The 19,166-nt window shown below is 47.4% G+C and overlaps 1 protein-coding gene across 1 annotated transcript in view; it reads right to left on the reverse strand.

Moving 5' to 3' along the window:
• The window catches only part of Macroh2a2 (macroH2A.2 histone), a 53,384-nt gene that overhangs the window by 13,943 nt on the left and 20,275 nt on the right, over nucleotides 1-19,166 (reverse strand). The window contains exons 3-6 of the mRNA XM_027931292.2: nucleotides 7,378-7,484; nucleotides 5,803-6,000; nucleotides 3,719-3,829; nucleotides 1,661-1,760 (exon numbers count right to left, since the gene is read on the reverse strand). Coding sequence (XP_027787093.1) covers nucleotides 1,661-1,760; nucleotides 3,719-3,829; nucleotides 5,803-6,000; nucleotides 7,378-7,484 — 516 coding nt within the window. The remainder of the gene's footprint in view (nucleotides 1-1,660; nucleotides 1,761-3,718; nucleotides 3,830-5,802; nucleotides 6,001-7,377; nucleotides 7,485-19,166) is intronic.

A 19,166-nucleotide genomic window follows, 5' to 3' on the forward strand; every position in this document is an offset into this window, starting at 1 on the left:
GTTCATTACACTTTCTTGTTTGTGTGTATGCTTAAACATTTTTGTAATAACTCATTTTATTTTGCATGCAGAGGGAATTGGGGATCAAATTCAGGACCTTATGCACACACTCCACCACTGAACTACACCTGCAGCCTCTAACATAATATTTTAAAAGAATAAAGCATGGTGCTGGGCATGGTGATGCATGCCTATAATCCCAGCAACGCAGGAGGCTGAGGCAGGAAGATTGCAAGATCGAGGTCAGCCTCAGTTACTTAGTGAGACCCTGTCTCAATATAGACCTAAAAATTGGGTTAGAGCTCCCCTGGGTTCAATTCCTAGTGCAGTTTAAAAAAAAAAGGTCTTAGCTGCATGGGATGCTTGGTTTGGGTTGGTGGGGGAGAACTGAATGGTGATGGGTGGGCCTCCTGATAACACAGCAGCAATAATAAAGACTCTCAATTTTTAAATGCCAATGAGCTCAACTCTTGGCCAAGCCCCAAGTATGCCTCCCTAATCTTCATAGCAAGTTCTCTTGTTATTCTCAATTGCGGATGAGGAAACTGAGGGTTAGCCAAGTTAAGAAAACTGCCTAAGGTCACAGAGCTAGGAGGCGCTTGTTTGTTTGCTTGCTTGCTTATTTATTTATTGGTGCTGGAAATTGAACCCAGGGTTTATATCTGCTAGGCAAGCATTTTACCAACTGAGCTATATCCCCAGCCCTAGGAAGGGATTTGTAAAAGCCGGGACACACACCAGGTGGACTCAAAATCTGCTCTCTTAACCACCTGACCACCTTTCCACCCATCTCTCCTCTCCAGACCCCCACAAGAGGCAATCCGCACCCCAGGGACAACAGGCCTTTCCTTTGTTCACTTTACCCTTCTAGTGGGGAGTAGAGGCCGTTCTGTCTTGTAAAAATGGGTGAGGTGTACCCATTTCATGTGCTGTTATTTGCAATGCCCTCCCCACTCATGGGACAGGTGGAAAACCACTGGTGAAATAACCCAGTGCTGGCGGCCTTACAGACCACCGAAGTTTTTCTAGCGCTCTCTTTCCTTTTTACCAAGAGCATTCTCAATATTTACACTTGAAAAGTGCACGAGGTTTCGTCCAAAACATGTAGAATATTTCCAATCTGGAAACTACTCAGATGCCATCAATGGCAGAATGGATTGATAAATTGGGGTCTTCCACACAGAAAATGAACGGACACAGCCACACTCAGTAGCACAGCTGGATTCCACAAACGCTCTGCCAAGTAACAGGAGCCAGACTTGGGAGAGTCCACGATTTCACTTAAACAAGTTCAAGAGATGAAGCCCCTCCGTGTGTGAGAAGACAGGATAGTGGTTCCCCCTGGAGAAGATGATGGCTGGGAGGGGTCTGGGGAGACTGCTGGGTGCCATAGGGTCTGCTTCCTGACCTAGGTGCTGGTTGCCCGGTGGTATTTGCTTTGAGAAAATTTCATCAAATTGTACAGTAATGATCTGTCTCTAGACTATATTTCAATATAAATTTCTCGAAATATGTGGCTGAGTTACTCTGTAGTGATGCTGTTCCATTAGTACAAAGACAGAGCTTGACAGGGGACCCCGTGGACAATGGCTGACTTCGTGAGGACTTGCGTGAACAGGTGCCACCCCATGGCACCTCTCCTGAAGTCTCAGGACCTTACCTATATCTTCCTTGAGGTCAATTTCGGCTGTGGTTGGGTGGACAATGCCCTCCACTCTCATGGAGCCAATATGGCTGATGTCACTCTGGGTCAGGGACAGCTGAGTTAGGAAGAAAAGATGGAAAATATGGGAAAGATCAAATCCCATGGAAAATCTCCCACTGACTCTCAATAATTCACACCAAACATCGACACAAGGACTGCACATGGAGCAAACGTTTCCCAGGTTTCTTTTCCTCTGATGGTGCTGGGGATTGCACCCAAGGCCTCTGCATGCTAGGCAAGCGCTCTACCCCTGAACTGCACTTGAGGCCCTTTTCATTTTATTTAGAGACAGGACCTTGCTAAGTAGCCCAAGCTAGCCTTGAACTTGCCATCCTCTTGCCTCAGTCTCCTGAGTTGCTGGGATTACAGGCATGTGCCACCATGCCCTTTACATTTATTTTTATTTTGGGGGGGTTGAACCCAGGGACACTCTACCACTGAACTCCATTCTCAGCCCTGTTTATTTGACTTTATTTTATTTCGAGACATGGCACCACTGCGCCCAGCTGGTGTTTGGGTTCGAAGAGGCTCCTGTGAGCTCAGTGGATTTTTCACTTTGAGGCTAGAGAATGCAACAAATCTGCCTTCTCTTTCGGGAACAAGAATGGAACTTCTCATTTCTTTCTTTTATTGTTTGTGCCTTTGGCTCCCACCCTTGGTGGCCTTGGTTTTGGGTGCAACACCCTCTGAGCAGCTCCTGTGAGGGAGAGATGCTCAGGGCTTGCCTTCTCTTCCCAGGGTTCTGCATTTCCCCCTGAGCAGCCCTGAAGTTTTGGGGTAGGGCACTGAGGTCTAGAATCTTGCAGGAGGGATGTAATTTTGGCTCTGGGCTTCCAACCTACCTCTGTCTGGCCACCTTGCCATTTATTTATTTATTGTACTGGGAATTGAATTCAGGGGCCCTCGACCACTGAGCCACAACCCCAGCCCTATTTTGTATTTTATATAGAGACAGGGTCTCGCTGAGTTGCTTAGCACCTCTCTTTTGCTGAGGCTGGCTTTGAACTCGCGATCCTCCTGCCTCAGCCTCCAGAGCAGCTAGGAGGACACGCGTGTGTCACCACGCCTGGCTCTACCTTGCCTTTTGGGGACCACATTGGTGGGGAGTTAAGGGAAATCTCCTTTGTTTCTCCAGGAGAGCAAGAACTTGGCCATCCCCTAGATAAGAGAGAGAAAGCTAAACCTCATGTAACCAGGGAGAACCCCTGGAGGGGACATAAATTCCACCTCTTAGCTTCCTGCTCTGCTTCATCAGAGATGAATTAGGAACCGGCCACATTGATGCTCTTCTTTCCACAAGCTTTCCCAGCTGCTGCGTTGGCGGTGCACTCCACTGGCAGGCTGCGAAAGCTCAGAGGCCGGAGATATGATTAACCGGCTCTCTCCTCGTGTGTCTTATTTCAGTATCAGTTGACTTGGTAGATAAATTGTCTGCTCAGTAAACTTTATGCTCTTGGGAATGAATTATTTGCATGTCTGACTGGGTGGCTGCTGTGTTGCTAGAGACTGTTCAAATGCACAATCCTGTTTGTTTTCTTTCTGCAGCCAGGGAAGGCAGGCAGACTGAATTATTGGCAAATAATTCATTTCGAACACCAGGGGTATTCAGGAAGCATATATTTCTATTTTCCTTCTCTGATAAATGACATCAGACCATGAAGACAGGTCTCTCTGAGGCTGTTGGAGGCAGTTAGTTCTGCACCCACCCAAAATATCCATAGCTATCTGGGACCTGGGGGACATCATGTCATCCTATCTACTGACCAGAAAGCTTCTCTCTATTACTTTGGCTGACCAAGGTCGGCATGGACAACCTCAGCACTAAAATATTTGTGTTCATTTTCATGGTGCAGAAACCACCATAGTTCGTTAGTTTAAAAATGAATAATTCAAGACTAGAGTGGAAGTCGCATTAAGGAAGGGAGGGACGAAGGCGGCATCATTGCTTGTAAACAGCAGGTTATAAAAGTGTAATCGTGTTTTACTACAGCACATTACGATTCTCTTTATTACCTTCTGCCCTAGAACAAGGCTCTTAGAAGACAGGATGGTGAATCCATCCCCTGGCCCATCTTCTGAGGTGGAATTTGAAGTTCCTTCTTTGTCGCTGTCCTTTGGTTTGGACTGTTGGTAGAAAATCAGAAGGACAGATGAGAACAATTCAGAGGAAGTCGGATGTGGCTGCGACGACGGCTGCCGACTCTGACTGGAAAGGGGTCGCCAGGAGTTACGTTCTGCTGTTTTCTTATTTGGTGGAATGGAGGACAGAACCCGTGGGTGCTGTGCCACTGAGCTACGCCCCCAGTTCTTTTTATAAACTTTTAAAAATTTTGAGCCAGGGTCTAGTTAAGGTGCTGAAGCTGGCCTCCCACTTACGATCCTCCTGCCTCAGCCTCACAAATTGCTGGGATGCATGGGAGCACCGCCATGCCCGCCCGGAAGCTTTTCTTTTGATCAAACCTAGGGCCTGGTGTACGCTAAGCTCAGACTCCACCACTGAGCTCACCCCCGCCCTCTGCTGTTCTGTGATGGAGGAAAGCAAGGGATGTTCTGTGACGTGAGGAAAAGTGTCCTGCAAAAAAATAAAGCGTATTAAAGGCGTTCACTGGTCCTTGGAGTCCTCATTTGTCTGCATGCGTTCACCTGTCTGCAGCTTTTGATGACAAACATCAGAGCCAAGTGACTGGTCCCCAGCGCCTTGCTCAAACATCCCCTCCCCAGGGTTTCCCTGGGGCCAGTGGTAATGGCACCAAGTCCTGCCCGATCTCTTACATTAGGAGGTCTGCAGAGTGAAAAGTCCACCTCTAGAGCAGCCCTGCTGTCCTAGGCTGTCCCTGTGATGCAGCTCCTCTGTCTCTGCTGCTGAGTGCTATCGAGTGCTGGAAATGTGGCTAGCGCATCCGGTGCTGAATTTTTAACGTGGCTTAGTTTTTATTCAAGTTGAAATGGCCGCACGTGACGGGTGGTTACTGCACTGGGCTGCATGTGAAAATATTGATTACTCTAGGGCTGGGGATTCAGCTTTGTGGTAGAGAGCTTGCCTAACACAGGCAAGGCCCTGGGTTCGATCCCCAGTATCACAAAAAGAGAAATAAAAAAAAAAAAAAGAAAATATCATTCCATAAGTGGTGTCAGCGAGCTAAGGCACTTAGTTAGCAAGCTGCCCACGACATCTGGCATGCAACCTGCCAACCCAGGGAAGGGTCCATGGGAGACCGGGGATTGTTCAGCATGCAGAGTGGGGCTCTGTGGGGAGATGAGAAGCAGGACTCCACACTGCTGTCTTTCACTTACAGTTTTGGTGAGGCTGTAAAAGGGATCTGAGAACCACCCCCACTTATCTTGGGGTTGGAAATCTCTGGCAAACCCCGTTGGATGACATGAGCTCTAATCTCAAAGGTCCTTTCTTCTACCTACTCCTTCCTCAAGCACCAAGCTACAGAGTCCTCAGTCCTCTGGAGATGCCAACTGCGCCCTCATCATCCTGTCCCTAAACTTCTTTCTCATTCTGGGCTGTCTTAGTCTATCCAGGCTGCTATAACAAAAGACCCCTGACTGGGTGACTTATAAACATCAAAAATGTATTTTTATTGCTCTGGAGACTGGAAATTCAAGATCAAGGCTCTGGTGAGGGCCCCTTCCACACGGAGGAGGCCCTCTTGCTGGGTCCTCCCATGGTGGAGAACAGGACAAGCTCCCTCAGGCCTCTTCTTCTTAGTACTGGGGATTGAACCCAGGGGAGCTCAACCACTGAGCCACATCCCTAGCACCCCCTTTTTTGTATTTTATTTAGAGACAGGGTCTCTCTGAGTTGCTTAGGACCTTGCAAAGTTGCTGAGGCTGGCTTTGAGCTAGCGATCCTCCTGCCTCAGCCTCCTGAGCTGCTGGGATGACAGGCATGAGCTACCGTGCCCAGCTCCCTCGGGCTCTTCTGATCTCGTGTATGAGGTTGTACCATCAAGATCATCACCTCCCAGAGGCCCAATCTCTGAACCCCATCCCTCGGGGGGTCGGTTTCTGCAGATGAATTTGGGAGGACACAAACACCTGAACCACTGCAGGGGCAGTGACTGGTCTGTGAAGCGCGCTGGGCTCACCTTTTTGGATGTCCGTGGCTTGGCGGCCTTGGACTTCTTGCCTCCCTTCTTGCCCGACGTGGCCTTCCTGCCTCTTTTCTCTGGGGGTGGAGAGAGGATAGTTTCCGACTTGCCTTTGGTCCCTCGCTTTTTGGCCAGCAGTTCAGGGTGAATTCTGGGCAGGACACCTCCGCTGGCGATGGTGACTCCTTTGAGCAGCTGAAGAGAGAAATGCATGCACTCATACAGCCAAGGGCTCCCTGGTTCTGGGTTTAAAACAGTTCTGTTGGCAAAACTAGGCTTAAATCTGGTCTTGGTTTTCCTGATGAAATGACACGATACATATTGAACCGGCTTCTCCTCTTTGACTTGGAGAGCATTTCTTTGCAGGTAGCAAGGCCTCCCGGGATCTCATACAGTAAGCAAAACAAAAGGGTCAGGCCAGTTGAAGCCAGGGATGCTGCCCAGGGCTCTGGAATTCCAGAGGACAACAGAGGATGAAGGGCTTCACCTCAGAGGAGCCCAGCTGGACAAGACTAGGTTCAAAGGTCAACACAAAGACCGGACCAATAACAACCGTCCAGTCTGCACACTGTCCAGCATGCGTTCATCAGTCAACGCGTTTAGCCACGTACCTCCCCACGGAGAGGTTTATTTATTTGCAAATAATTGACATTTTCCCCCTACACTAATATATTCTGTGTATCCCAAACCATCAGGACACCAAGGGTGATCTGAGACCACAGCTCATCTCTGATCTGTTAGTTCTCCATTTGGGATGAGAGAGAGACATAGAATTTGGGAGTAAGACTCTAGAAATGTTTAGAGCAAATTGACTGGTCACTGTAGACCTGTTAAATCTGATAATGAACACTCGTGGCTTGTAGTTCGTAGGTCTTTTTGAAACTTTTCTAGTAATCCTTTTTTAAATACATCACATCATTTTGTTTGTTTGGTTTTTTTAATTCATTTTTATTTGGTGCTGAGGATCGATCGAGCCCAGTGCCTCTCACGTGTGAGGCAAGTGTTCTACCACTGAGCCCCAGCCCCAGCCCCTCTAGTAATCCATTTTTATTCCATAGTTTGAAATGATCAGTCTATGACAGCTTGGCAATAGAAAAGGGTTCTCCACCATAGTTTGAGAAGAATGAGATAGAAAACAAATATAAAAATTCTACCATTTACCCACCACCTTGTGTACCCTGAGGTGGGGGTGGGGCACTCACCGGACTTTGGAGCTAGTTCCAAAATATAAAGGGTCAGTTCTAACATGAACTAAGGAGTCTCCTGTTCTCAAGAGAATAAATCGTCAGCATGATTTGGGTGAAGAAACTCAGGAGAGGAACCTGTGCTGCCCCTTCTCAGCAATGTGGAGCTCATCTTCACTGGGGAAAGTCTGGCAAGATCTGGAACATATAATGGGATCTATTCTGGGGGCAACTGAATTTTGACAGAGTTAGCAGAATTTCTCCTTCTCTTAACCAGTCTGAGGTCTTTTTTTTTTTTTTCTTTGCATAGATGGGGTTAGGAACTGTCACAGGGAAGATCCTGGCTGGCTGGGTCCACCTCCCGGGGCTGTCTGAGCTGCGGACGTACCTGGTTGAGCTCCTCGTCATTGGCCACAGCCAGGAGGATGTGTCTCGGCGCTATCCGGGCCTTCTTGTTGTCCCTCGCGGCATTCCCCGCCAATTCTAAGATTTCCGCTGAAATTACAAGGGGGCGTTAATAGACAGTCACAGAATGGGGTCGGAGTGCCTTTTCTTTGGCCTTCAAGTTAGCCGCCTTCATAGCTTTGTGATTCTTGTGCCTGGGCCTGAGAAATGCAGAAAGCTGAAATGAACTCAAGTTATAGGTGGGTAAGGCACCTTACCAAGACCTCACATATGATCCTGTAGCAAAGTCTTCTAGTTGTCCCTCAAAATTAATTCTCCCTCTTCTTCCTTAGTACACCAGCCTCTGATTTATTTTTTTTTCTTTTTTGGCTGACCCCATAACCACAGGAACAAAGACTGATTTCCCATCCTCCCTGTTGATAAACATGATCATGTAACTGAGTTCTGGCCAGTGGGAAGCAAGCAGTTATGAGGTATGGGGCTTGTGAGAAGAGGCTATCGATGAAGGAGAGCTGCACCCTTTTTCCCTTCCTACTCGTGGACTGAGGATGTAATGGCTGGAATTTGGGCAACCATCTTTGACCAAGAAGAAGTTGCAGATGATAGAGCAACAAGACAGAAGGAAACTCAGTCTTCTTACTATTGGGACTAGGAGAGTGGAATAAACTCTCTTCTTTAAGGTTCTGTAAGCAGAAGTGAATCCTGACCAAAACAGAATGCTAACACAGGATCTGGATTGCAGTCTATAGAGAGCAGGGCCAACTCTGGACAACAGGGACAGAGGTAAAGTCGGCCTTCAGGACCCGTTGGGATCCCTCTAGACTCTCCTTCCCGCTTTGCTCATTCCTCAGATCCCTTCTGTTTTGAGCGAGTGGGTGGAAGAAGAGGTTTTCCCTGTGGGACGAGGAAATACTTAGCTTAAAAAAGGAATTCCTGGCCAGGTGCGTGGTGCACACCTGTGATCCCAGCAGCTCGCGAGGCTGAGGAGGAGGATCGAGAGGTCAAAGCCAGCCTCAGCATTTAGAGAGGGCCTAAGCAACTCAGAGAGACCCTGTCTCTAAGTAAAATACAAAAGAGGGCTGGGATGTGGCTCTGAGTTCAGTCCCCAGTACTTCCTCCCCCCACAAAAAAAAAAAAAAAAAAAAAGAATTCCTAAAGATGAGAGCCGAGAGTCCTGGGTAGGAAGGCATCTCTCGGGATTTAAGCATGGCAATTGGTAAATGTGAAAATGTTAATTAAGAATATTGATAAGGGCTGGGGTGGTGGCTGGGTAGTAAAGCGCTTGCCTGGCATGTGTGAGGCCCTGGGATTGATTCTCAGCACCACATATAAATAAATAAATGAATAAATAAATAAAAGGTCCATGGACAACTAAAAAAATTTAAAAAAAATTGCCAATAAAAAGGAATTGTCCCAACATTCTTTTACACGCTATCACAATTTAGTGGTCAAACGTGAAAATTGATAGCGTTTATACCATCTGGATGCTTCTCTCCTTCCTCCTCTGTTTTGTTATTTTTCTTTCTTCCTTAATTTTAGAAGGATTTTGTGCTGAATCAAATTTGTCATAAAAAGTATGAAGGGGTCTGGGGCTATAGCTCAGGGGTACAGCGCTTGCTTAGCAAGCGTGAGGCACTGGGTTCGATCCTCGTCACCACATAAAAATAAATAAAATAAAGGTATCGTGTCCATCTACAACTAAAAAAATGTTTTTTAAAAAGTATGAAGGAGGCTTTAAAGAAAAATTCCTCCCCTTGGAGAAGAAGCAATGTGCCCACGTGCTGTCTCACTGGTAACGGGGGCGAGCAAGTGTGTGTCTGTGCACTTGTGTGAATATGTTGTGTGTGTCGCATGTGTGTTTGCTGGGGAATCTGCTGGTACAGTGGCATAAATACTAAGCCCTAAAATTAATAGGCTATTCTGTGTGAGTCTTCACAATCAACCTAATTTCAAATAAAATAGCACACGAAATTGCCATCATTTTAAAATCTGTGGCAATAATAAAAACTTGGCATAAGTATGCCATGTTAACTAAGCAAATGTGATTAACAAAAATTAGAATAAAATAAACATTAGAGTTAAATATTTATGTGGCATTTCCATAATGAAAAATGCTAAATCGCTGCAAATTCATTCTCCCATCTTTCCCAGATTAGTAAGCAACGTATATTGTGTTTACCGACAATTCATTTATACAGTGACCATGTTTTCTAAATAGAAGAAGTATGAGCATGCTCATTAGGACAATGGGACAGATCATTGAAATTAATGCTGCATTAATGCTGATTGTCTGATTTGCTCCATTTGTTCCTCTCTCCTTTTCTTTCTCTTAAAAATGACACACATCATCTCAGTGGCTTGGGAGCCTGAGGCAGGAGGATGGTGAGTTCAAAGCCAGTCTCAGCAACTGCGAGGCGCTGAGCAACTCAGTGAGACCCTGTCTCTAAATAAAATACAAAATAGGGCTGGGATGTGGCTCAGTGGTTAAGTGCCTTTGAATTCAATTCCCAGGACCTAAATAAATAAATAAATAAAGATACACATCAAGAAATGTGGCCATGGAACCTGCATGAGTCGGCTTGCAGACTCTAGGGTCCCAGGTACATGAAGTGGGGTTTGCAGCACCTGTTCTCTTGGGGACTGTCACTTCCAGGTGCACACTCTGGAGGAAGGAACTCAGCTCACCCCCTTTTTCTAAATCCCCTTTTCTAGAGGGGATCCAGGAGCCTCTCAATTTGAAGCTTCTGAGTAATTGAACTGGACTTAGCATCGTGGACCATGGGCTCCTGTTCCCTGCATTTATAGAGAGAGGATGAGCGTCCTCCCCAAATTCATCAAACAGACTGTGAACGGAGGGCTAATGGGAAGCCCCACATGCTTGGAGCCTTCAGGAAGCCCCCGAGGAAGATCAGGTTGCTTTCAGCTTTTCAGACAGATGCCCAGACATTAGATCTACAGACAGAGAATCTGCTGCAATCAAAGCAGCACAGGAAGAGGGGAAAAGCAGCGACTGAGCACATCGCAACAAGGGGCGCGCTGGCAGAGCTCGGTGAAAGTGCAACCAGACTCTTGAACCAGCCCTTCTGAAATAATCTGTGGAAAGGAAAACTTGATTATGTGCTCTAGTGCAAAACCAGAGGTGGGACTTCTTTAAAAATCTTCTTAATAATACAGAATAGAAAATCTAGATCAACCGGTGCTTATCTCTTCGGATATTCCATTCAGGGCATCTTTGGACAGGTATGTCACCATTTAAATGACATCAATCATCCTTCAAGTGTCAAATGTTATTATGACATTTTTGTTATGTGGGTTAATAAAGTTTGCTACATTCTTGAGTTACTTTATGGACCCTGGGGGCAAAAGAATCTTTACACTGGTAATCCACAGGGAACTGATTTATACATATTTTTTTTTTTGTTGTTGTTGTTGTTTTTTTTTTTTTTTTTTTGGTGCTGGGGATGGAACCCAGGGCCTTGTGCACGCAAGGCTGGCACTCTACCAACTGAGCTACATCTCCAGCCTGGATTTATACATATTTGTTTTGCTGAACAATTTGTGGGAAGACTGTTATTCTGCTAAGTGGTTGAAACGCCCACATGAGCCCAGAGAGCTCTGGAGCAGTCCCCTCACTTGGGGTCCAGCCATAGTGACCACGTGGAATACGGCCAAGGGTCTGATAGTGCAGGGAATGGTTTCTTTAGCTAAAAGGTGTTGTAAAGCGCATGCACATTATTTTGGGAGAGTCCGTGACCTTTCATCTTGCACACAAGCCTGGATTTCTCCAGCCCAGAGAAGATGGGAACTACCACATTAAATGTAGGGCTGGGACAGGGGACACTGAGTGGCCATCCCTTCAAGGCCCTATTTCCTCTCCTGATCCCTTTATCTTTGTGTTTGCTTGCCCCCAAAGTAGGGGTGGCCCAGGGCTCTGTCTGTACCCCCTGTTCTGCTTGGGCTCTGCAGTCTTCTGGGAAATCCTATCCCGTTCATGGCCCAGCCTCCACCCTGACCATGCTACGTCCCCATGTGCAACCTGGACTGCCTACCAAGGGGTCCACGGGCCAGCCAAGTCACCACATCCCCGAATCAAAATCATATCATCCCCTGACCCCCTCTCCTCTCTGGGGACTGCAGCTCTGGCCACATATGGCTCCCCTGAGACCTGCCAGTCATTCCTGCCCTTCCTGTTCCCCTTTCCCCTTCTCCCTGTCACCACATGGGCTCCTACGGGCATCACCAATCCTACACACGCCATCCTCCTCTTGTCCCATTACCTGAAGCCACTCTTCTCTTCCAGCCCAGGTAATTGTAATGGCATCTAAACGGCTTCCTCACCCCTTGTTCTGTCCTCCTATAGATCCATGCTAAGGAGGCCACTGCTGGCCCATAGGTACATTTGTGCAAAGAAGAAAAAGACGCCCCTTCCTTAAGACAGGTTACTGCCATCTGCCGGACATCCCTAAAACAAATGTGCAATTCTTTGCACTCTGATGGCAAGTATACTTTTTGGGTTTTGGGTATGGGGGATTGAACTTAGGGCACTCCTCGACCACTGAGCCACATCCCCAGCCCTATTTTCTATTTTATTTAGAGACAGAGTCTCACCGAGTTGATCAGTGCCTCGCTTTTGCTGAGGCTGGCTTTGAACTCACAATCCTCCTGCCTCAGCCTCCCAAGCTGCTGCACTTGTGTTTTGAAAAGAGTGCTTTGTCAGCCAGGGTCATGTTTTAATTGTGCAGGTCACACACTGCACAAGGACACGCCTTTGGGGAGGATCGTTCCTGGGCTGGGCGCGGTGGTGCACACCTGGAATCCCTGTCTCTAAATAAAATACAAAATAGGGCTGGGGATGTGGCCCAGTGGTCCCTTGCCTCTGAGTTCAATCCCTGGTACCAAACAAAACAAAATACAAGTGCAATAAATGAAATTTTTTAGAGAAGAAAATGCTTGGTATTAAGTGGAGAGACCTAATTATCTAGGGATGGTGTGTCAATGACGAGTTAACCAGAGTGCCCTGGAATTCATCCCTGTTTTAAGACTTGTCTGCCCTATAAAAATATATTACTGAACACTTTATCACCATAAAATAGTTATAAATAATTCATTCTCCCCATCTTGCATTCAGAATATGTATATGTTTGGTAAATATATATACATTATGTATGGTTGATCAATATATATTATATATATATATATGCATGTGTGTGTGTATAAATACAAAATGCTTTTCCCAGAATTTAGGCTTGGTTTTCAGTGCATTTCCCCAACTTACATTGGAGATGTGGACTGGGACGATATTGTCCTTGGTTTGGCTTCCCCACCAGCTCCCTGTCTGCTACACCCCGGCCTCTCTCCATCCTGCAGGGGCTGGGACTTGTTGGTGCTGGGACTAACCTTTTGGTAGCCTGGGAAGGCCCAAGCTGCCTTGTCTCTCATAAGGTGTTTGGTTTTACATAAAATTTCCTGTTTTAATTATTTTGGGCATACGACCTGGTGGTGTCCGGTGTATTCATAAAGTTGTGGAACCATCGACGCTGTTGCTCGAATTTTTGGAGAGTCCCCAGTGGGAATTCTGTCCCCACTCAACAACAACGCCTCCGTCCCTCCTCCCTCATCTCCACCTTTCTCTCCTGACCTACTGCAGTTTGGCTCTGACCTCCTGCCCCATCCTGGCCAAGGAGGGTGGCCATGACCTTGGGGTGGCAGATCCCTTAGGGTCGCGCCTCTCACCCCCTCGCTGGCTTTCCTGGCATCACCCACTCCTGCCTTTCCCTCTAGTCCCCTCTGCCACGTCTCCCCCTCTACCTGGGCACTCTGGTGTCCCCTGGGCTGGGTCCTGGGCTCTTGGCGCTTGCTCTCTCTCTGTGACCTTGCTCACTCCCAGGGCCTGAAACCTGCCACTGTGCCCCAGCCCTGAGATCACTCTGGGGCCTGTGACAGACCTAGGTGGCCTTCTCCGCAGAGGTGCTAACATGTGGCACTCACAGTAACACGGGGACCAGGGATTCGTAGCTGGTAAATGGCCGAGTCGGAGTCCAGGCCTGGCTGGATCTAGTTTCCTGAGCACCCTGCCCTCCTGGGCATCTTACAGACACCCAAACTCAGCAGATCCCAAATGCAGCCTGCAGCCTGCCTGTGCTGTCCCTCTCGACTCCCTCCTTGAGCCGCAGGCCACTAGCTGCTAGCCCACACGGCCACTCCTCGACCTGTGTGTTATGGTTTGGATACAAGGTGACCCCCCAAAAGCTCCTGTGTTCATGCAGGAATGTTCAGGGGTGAAATGATTGGATGATGAGAGCTGTGGCCTAATCGGTCCATCCTAGTCTGAATGGACCAACTAGGTGGTAACTGTAGGCAGGTGGGGCGTGGCTAGAGGAGGTGAGTCCCAGGGAGTACATTCTAGAAGGGCTCATCTTCCCTGTGGCTCCTTCCCCTCTCTGTCTGCTTCCTCGTGTCCATGAGCAGGGCCAGGCTCCTCAGTCCCGGCCTTCTGCCAATGTGTTCTGATTCACTTGGGCCCAGAGCAATGGGATCCACTGAACCCCTGAAGCAGTGAGCCCAGATGAACCTGTCTCCTCTAAGTTGCCAGGTATTCTGGGGACAGCGATGACAAGATGATTAACATACAGTGCAGCCTGGCCTGCAGGAAGGTAGCCAGTCCACGCCTGACATCATTGACACCCCTCCCACTGGCCTGTCCAGGACTGCCCAGAGAGGACTCTACCCCCGCTCATCTCCCAGCTCACTTTTCTTCTCACCAGCCCTCCGTGCAGCCCTAGACCTGGCCACTGTCAGTTCTCAGAAGTGACACTAGAACAGCTCCCACTGGTATCCTGAGCACTGACTTCTTGTCAACAGTTCTTCACTCAAAACCTCCCAAATGCCAGCTCTGGCCTTTAATGTCCCCCCCATCCCACACACACACACACCTGTACATGTAAAAAGTGCACATTCTCACATAATTCAAGGACCATCAGAATCTAACCTTGGCCACGGGGCCTCCATCTCCTCTCTTACCCACACCCACACCCATTTCTCAGCTCTGTTCTGGACACATGCATGAAAAGGCCCACATACCCGCTCTGAACTTTGGGGTTTCACCCCCACTCCACCTCTCCCAATTTCCTTCCTCCTACTTCATCCATCCCATTGGAGTTGATCAGCTCATTCCCACCCTGGCCTCCATCAGCATCACTTGGGGGAAGTTTTAAAATCCCAATGCCCAGAACATTCCTCGGAGTCTCTGGGGGTGGGACTAGGAGCCATGATTTAACATTGATTGACTTGAGCCAGGGTTGGTGTTATCGTTTGGAGGTGAGGTGACCCCCAAAAGCTCACAGGTGAGACAATGGAAGAAGGTTCGGAGGAGAAATGATTGGGTTGTTAGAGCCTTAACCCAATCAGTGAATTAATCCCCTGATAGGGATGAACTGAGTGGTGACTGAAGTGGGGGGTGTGGCTGGAGGAGGTGGGAATTGGGGTGTGGCTTTGGGGTGTATATTTGTACCTGGCCAGTGGAGATCTCTCTCTCTGCTTCTGATCATCATGTGAACTGCTCCCCTCCCACACTCTTCTGCCATGATGTTCTGCCTCACCTCAATTCCGGAGGATTGGAGTCTGCCGTCTATGGACTGAGAACTTGGAAACTGTGAGTCCTCAAATAAACTTTCCCTCATCGACAGTTATGCTGGTTGGGTCTTTCAGTCACAGCAGCGAAAAAGCTGACTAAAACAGTTGGGAGCCCGGTTACGGCCTACCGGGCCCTTGCTCCCTATCAGACGGTGCGTCCCACCCCTGCCCTTCCACCGCCCTCTGGCTCCCCGCCCAGCGTGACCTCCCCTCCTGTGATGTGCTTCCTGCTTGTCCTCCCTGCCGGACAGTGGACCCAGCAAAGGTGGGACCACGTCTGCCTGTTTTCTCAACATCGTCAAGGTCTGATCCAAAGGCAGCGTCAGTCAGGATTGTTCCATGAATGTGAAGGTCATTTCAAGGGTGACAGGAGGTTTCTACACGTTGGACACCCTTTCTTCCACAGTCAATTGAAGCTCCTTCATAAAACAAACTGACTAGGTGTATTAGCTTTTCATTGCTGTGACCAAAATACCAGAAAGGAACAACTTTGCAGAAGAAAGATTTTGCCTTGTGGTTTCAGCCCGTGGCTGGTTGGCCTTGTTCTGGGCCAAGGCAGAACATCATGGTGGAAGGGTGTAGCAGAGAGTGTAGCTTACAGCATGAGAAACAGAGGAAGGAAGGGGCTAGGGACCAGTGTCCCCAAGGGCATGGCCCCCAGTGACATACTTCCTCTAATCATACACTACCTTCCTGATTTCTACTACCTCTCAGAAGTATTCAAATTATTAATCCATCAAATGAATTAATCCATTGTGGAGGTTAAAGCCCTCATGATCTAGTCATTTTCTCAAAGCCCTACCTGCTGCATTGGAGGCCTGAGCCTTCAAGGCATGAGGTTTAGTGGGGACATTCCAGGTTCAACTCATAGCACCAATCAACAAACAAAAATCCTCCGTTTCACTTAGTCAATGGTGGCCTGCAATTGCACCAATATAATTAAAATTAGTGGAATTTGAATTAAAACTCCTTGTCCCATGAAAATGCACATTCAGCTCAAGCATACACCACCTTAACAGAATTAGTCATTTGTACTGTGCCCCGAATGATTTTATCAACACTTAAGAGAGGGAAGAGAAGAAGTACTGTTATGGAGTGTATTCTATGCACCAGGCAATGTACATAAATGACCTCATTTAATTAAGTTAAATGAGTTGGCTCTGGAAAACTCCAAAGCTCAGAGAGGTTGAGGTAACAGCTGATGAATGGACAAATCTGGATTTTTTTTTTTTTAGTTGTAGTTGGACACAATACCTTTATTTTACTTATTTTATTTTTATGTGGTGCTGAGGATTGAACCCAGGGCCTCACCCATGCTAGGCAAGTGCTCTACCGCTGAGCCACAACCTCAGCTCCTGGATAAACCTGGATTTGAAGTGACATCTAAGTCTGTGCCTCCAATTCCATCCTAAGCTTAGAGGGGAGAAAAGGCACAAAGAGCCAGGTGGGGCGGCCGATGCCTGTAATCCCAACAAGGAGGCTGAGGCAGGAGGATCACAGGCTCTTGGCCAACCTTAGCAATTTAGCAAATCCCTATCTCTAAATTTAAAAAAATTAATAAACTTAAAAGGGCTGGGGGGTGTAGCTCAGTGATGGAGTGTTTGCCTAGCAAGTCTTTGCCTGGATCCAATCCCTAATACCTGGTGGGGGAGAAAGGCACAAAACACAAGTCACAGAGAGGACAGGTCCTCTCCCCAGGGCAGAGGACAGGGATGGATTGTGGGACTGGCTGGGGGAAGGATGTCATGGGCATGGCATCCTGCTCTGCTCACCTAATCTCTTCTCTCACTTCTCCTTCCTGCCCAGCATCAATGACCCAGTTCTACCACCAGGACTCACATGCCAAGGCCTTGCTGTGGGCTCTGATGTGCGGAGACTAACGAACGCTGACTCAGCAAATACTGTGGAGTAGGAAAACTCAGCATTTCCCATCTAACACATCTGAACCAAGAACAGAGAGGCCAGTATCCAAAAGGCCAGATTTTGTATTTGCACCAAGTGGAGACATAGGAAAAGCATAATTATTTTCATTTATAAAAGCACTGGGGCAGTGTGTCACGTAGCAAAAAAGTACACAGCCTGGGGTCAAAGGCCCCGAATCCCAGCTCCCCACTTGGAAGCTGAGGGAGTCTTCAAGTTGCTTAGTGTCTTCTAGACTCAGTGGGTTATTTTGAAACTTCATAGACCTCTCTCAAAGTTCCTTCACTCCCTTCCTGAGCTGGATTTCCCCATCAATTTTTCTTTCTTTTATTTATTTTTAAACTCTTTTTTTAGACCTTTATTTAATTTATTTTTATGTGGTGCTAAGGATCGAACCCAGCGCCTCGCACATGCTAAGTGAGCGCTCTACTGCTGAGCCACAACCCCAGCCCTTCTTTCTTTTATTTTTATTTTGGGTACTGGGGATTGAACCCAGGATACTCTACCACTCATACTCAGTCCTTTCCATTTTTTAAATTTTGAAACAGGGGTTTTGCTAAGTTGTTTAGGGTCTTGCTAAGTTGCTGAGGCTGGCCTTGAACTTTCTATTCTCCTCCTCTGACTCCAAAGTCACTGGGATTATAGCGTGTGCCACCATGCCTGGTTCCCATTGATTTCTGAGTGCCATCTCAGACTCAGTGACTCAGACCACCTGGGGACACAGATAGACAGACCTGCATTTGAAACAAGCGTCCCCCAGGTCTGTGGACTTGTGGCTAGAGGGTGGCTGCAGTCTTGCTACGCAAAGTGTGGTCTCTGGAGCAGCAGCAGCACTACTGGAGTCTCAACTTTATCAATGTGACCCCCTTGTGGGGTCCCCACTTTGAAAAGCTCTTCTCTGCAGCACTTGATGGGCTGAGTCCTGGAGCCCCCCAAGTCGTTTTTCCAACTCCTGGAGGATCCAGAAAGGTGTTCAGCCCAGGAACTGGCCTTCAGTTTGCAACAGGTCAGGTGCTGAGGCCTGCCTGTTGGAAACTCCCAGGGAGAATGTGTCCACGCGTGGACCAAGGCAGACTGTTCAGCAAATGCTGACTGGGGAGTGGCTAGCAGGGGAAGCCATCCTCCCAAGGGAGGAACTGGAGGGAAGACGGAACAGGGGCTGGGGATGTAGCTCAGTGGCAGAGTCCCCTTGCCTAGCACGAGTGAGGCCCTAGTTTGATTCCCTAGGACCAACAACAACAACAACAACAACAAAAAAAAAAAAGAAAGAAAGAAAGAAAGAAAACAGGAAGCAGGGACCTTCCCCGGGGTTTGCATGGTACAGTGTAGGGCTGGGCTTGCCAGGGACAGTTTGCTGAGTCTGGCTTTTTTTTTTTTTGGTGGGGGTTGGGGGGATGGACTGGGGAACTCAGGGGCACTGAACCACTGAGCCCCCTCCCCAGCCCTATTTTATATTTTATTTAGAGACAGGGTCTCACTGAGTTGCTTAGTGCCTTGCTGTTGCTGAGGCTGGCTTTGAACTTGTGATCCTCCTGCCTCAGCCTCCTGAGCTGCTGGGATTATAGGCATGCACCACCACGTCCCGCAAGGCAGTCTGGCTTTTAACCTGGTAGGATTTCCAAGGCACTTATCCTTGGTGTCCAGGTATTTTTTTAATCTTGGGCAAAGTTAGAGACAGTGTTGCTCATTGAAAATGACCCCATGAGGAACTAATCACACTTATTTATTTTTATATTTTTAAGATACTATATATTTCTTAAAAAACATTCCTGATATTGTGAAGCTTGGTTTTGATTTCACTATTACATATGAGAAAAGTAACAAAAAGTTAAATAGGAAGAAAGAACACACACAGTAAAAATCTCTCTCTTGGCAAAAACAAATAATTTAACAATAGATATGGAAATTATCTCCTGTGTACCCACAAAAGACAGAGAACTGCCTCAATAGAGGACAAAATTCAAACATTACATTGGCTTTATAGAACCACATGAAGATGCTTTTGATGTTCAGGTACCTATTACTGATAGACATTGAGCCCTAATTTAAATATACCAGGAAAACTGATGTTTAATGAGCAATTTGATATAAAGGAAAAATCCCTGATAATAAAATTCTCCCTGAAGTTTCTTCTTCAGGAGCCTACATATTTACATATCATAGTTCACCACAGAATCCTTGCAGATTGTGTCTAAAAAATTTTTATTTTTGCAAAAATAT

This window comes from Marmota flaviventris, chromosome 4 (assembly GCF_047511675.1).
Source record: "Marmota flaviventris isolate mMarFla1 chromosome 4, mMarFla1.hap1, whole genome shotgun sequence".
NCBI classification, from domain to species: domain Eukaryota; kingdom Metazoa; phylum Chordata; class Mammalia; order Rodentia; family Sciuridae; genus Marmota; species Marmota flaviventris.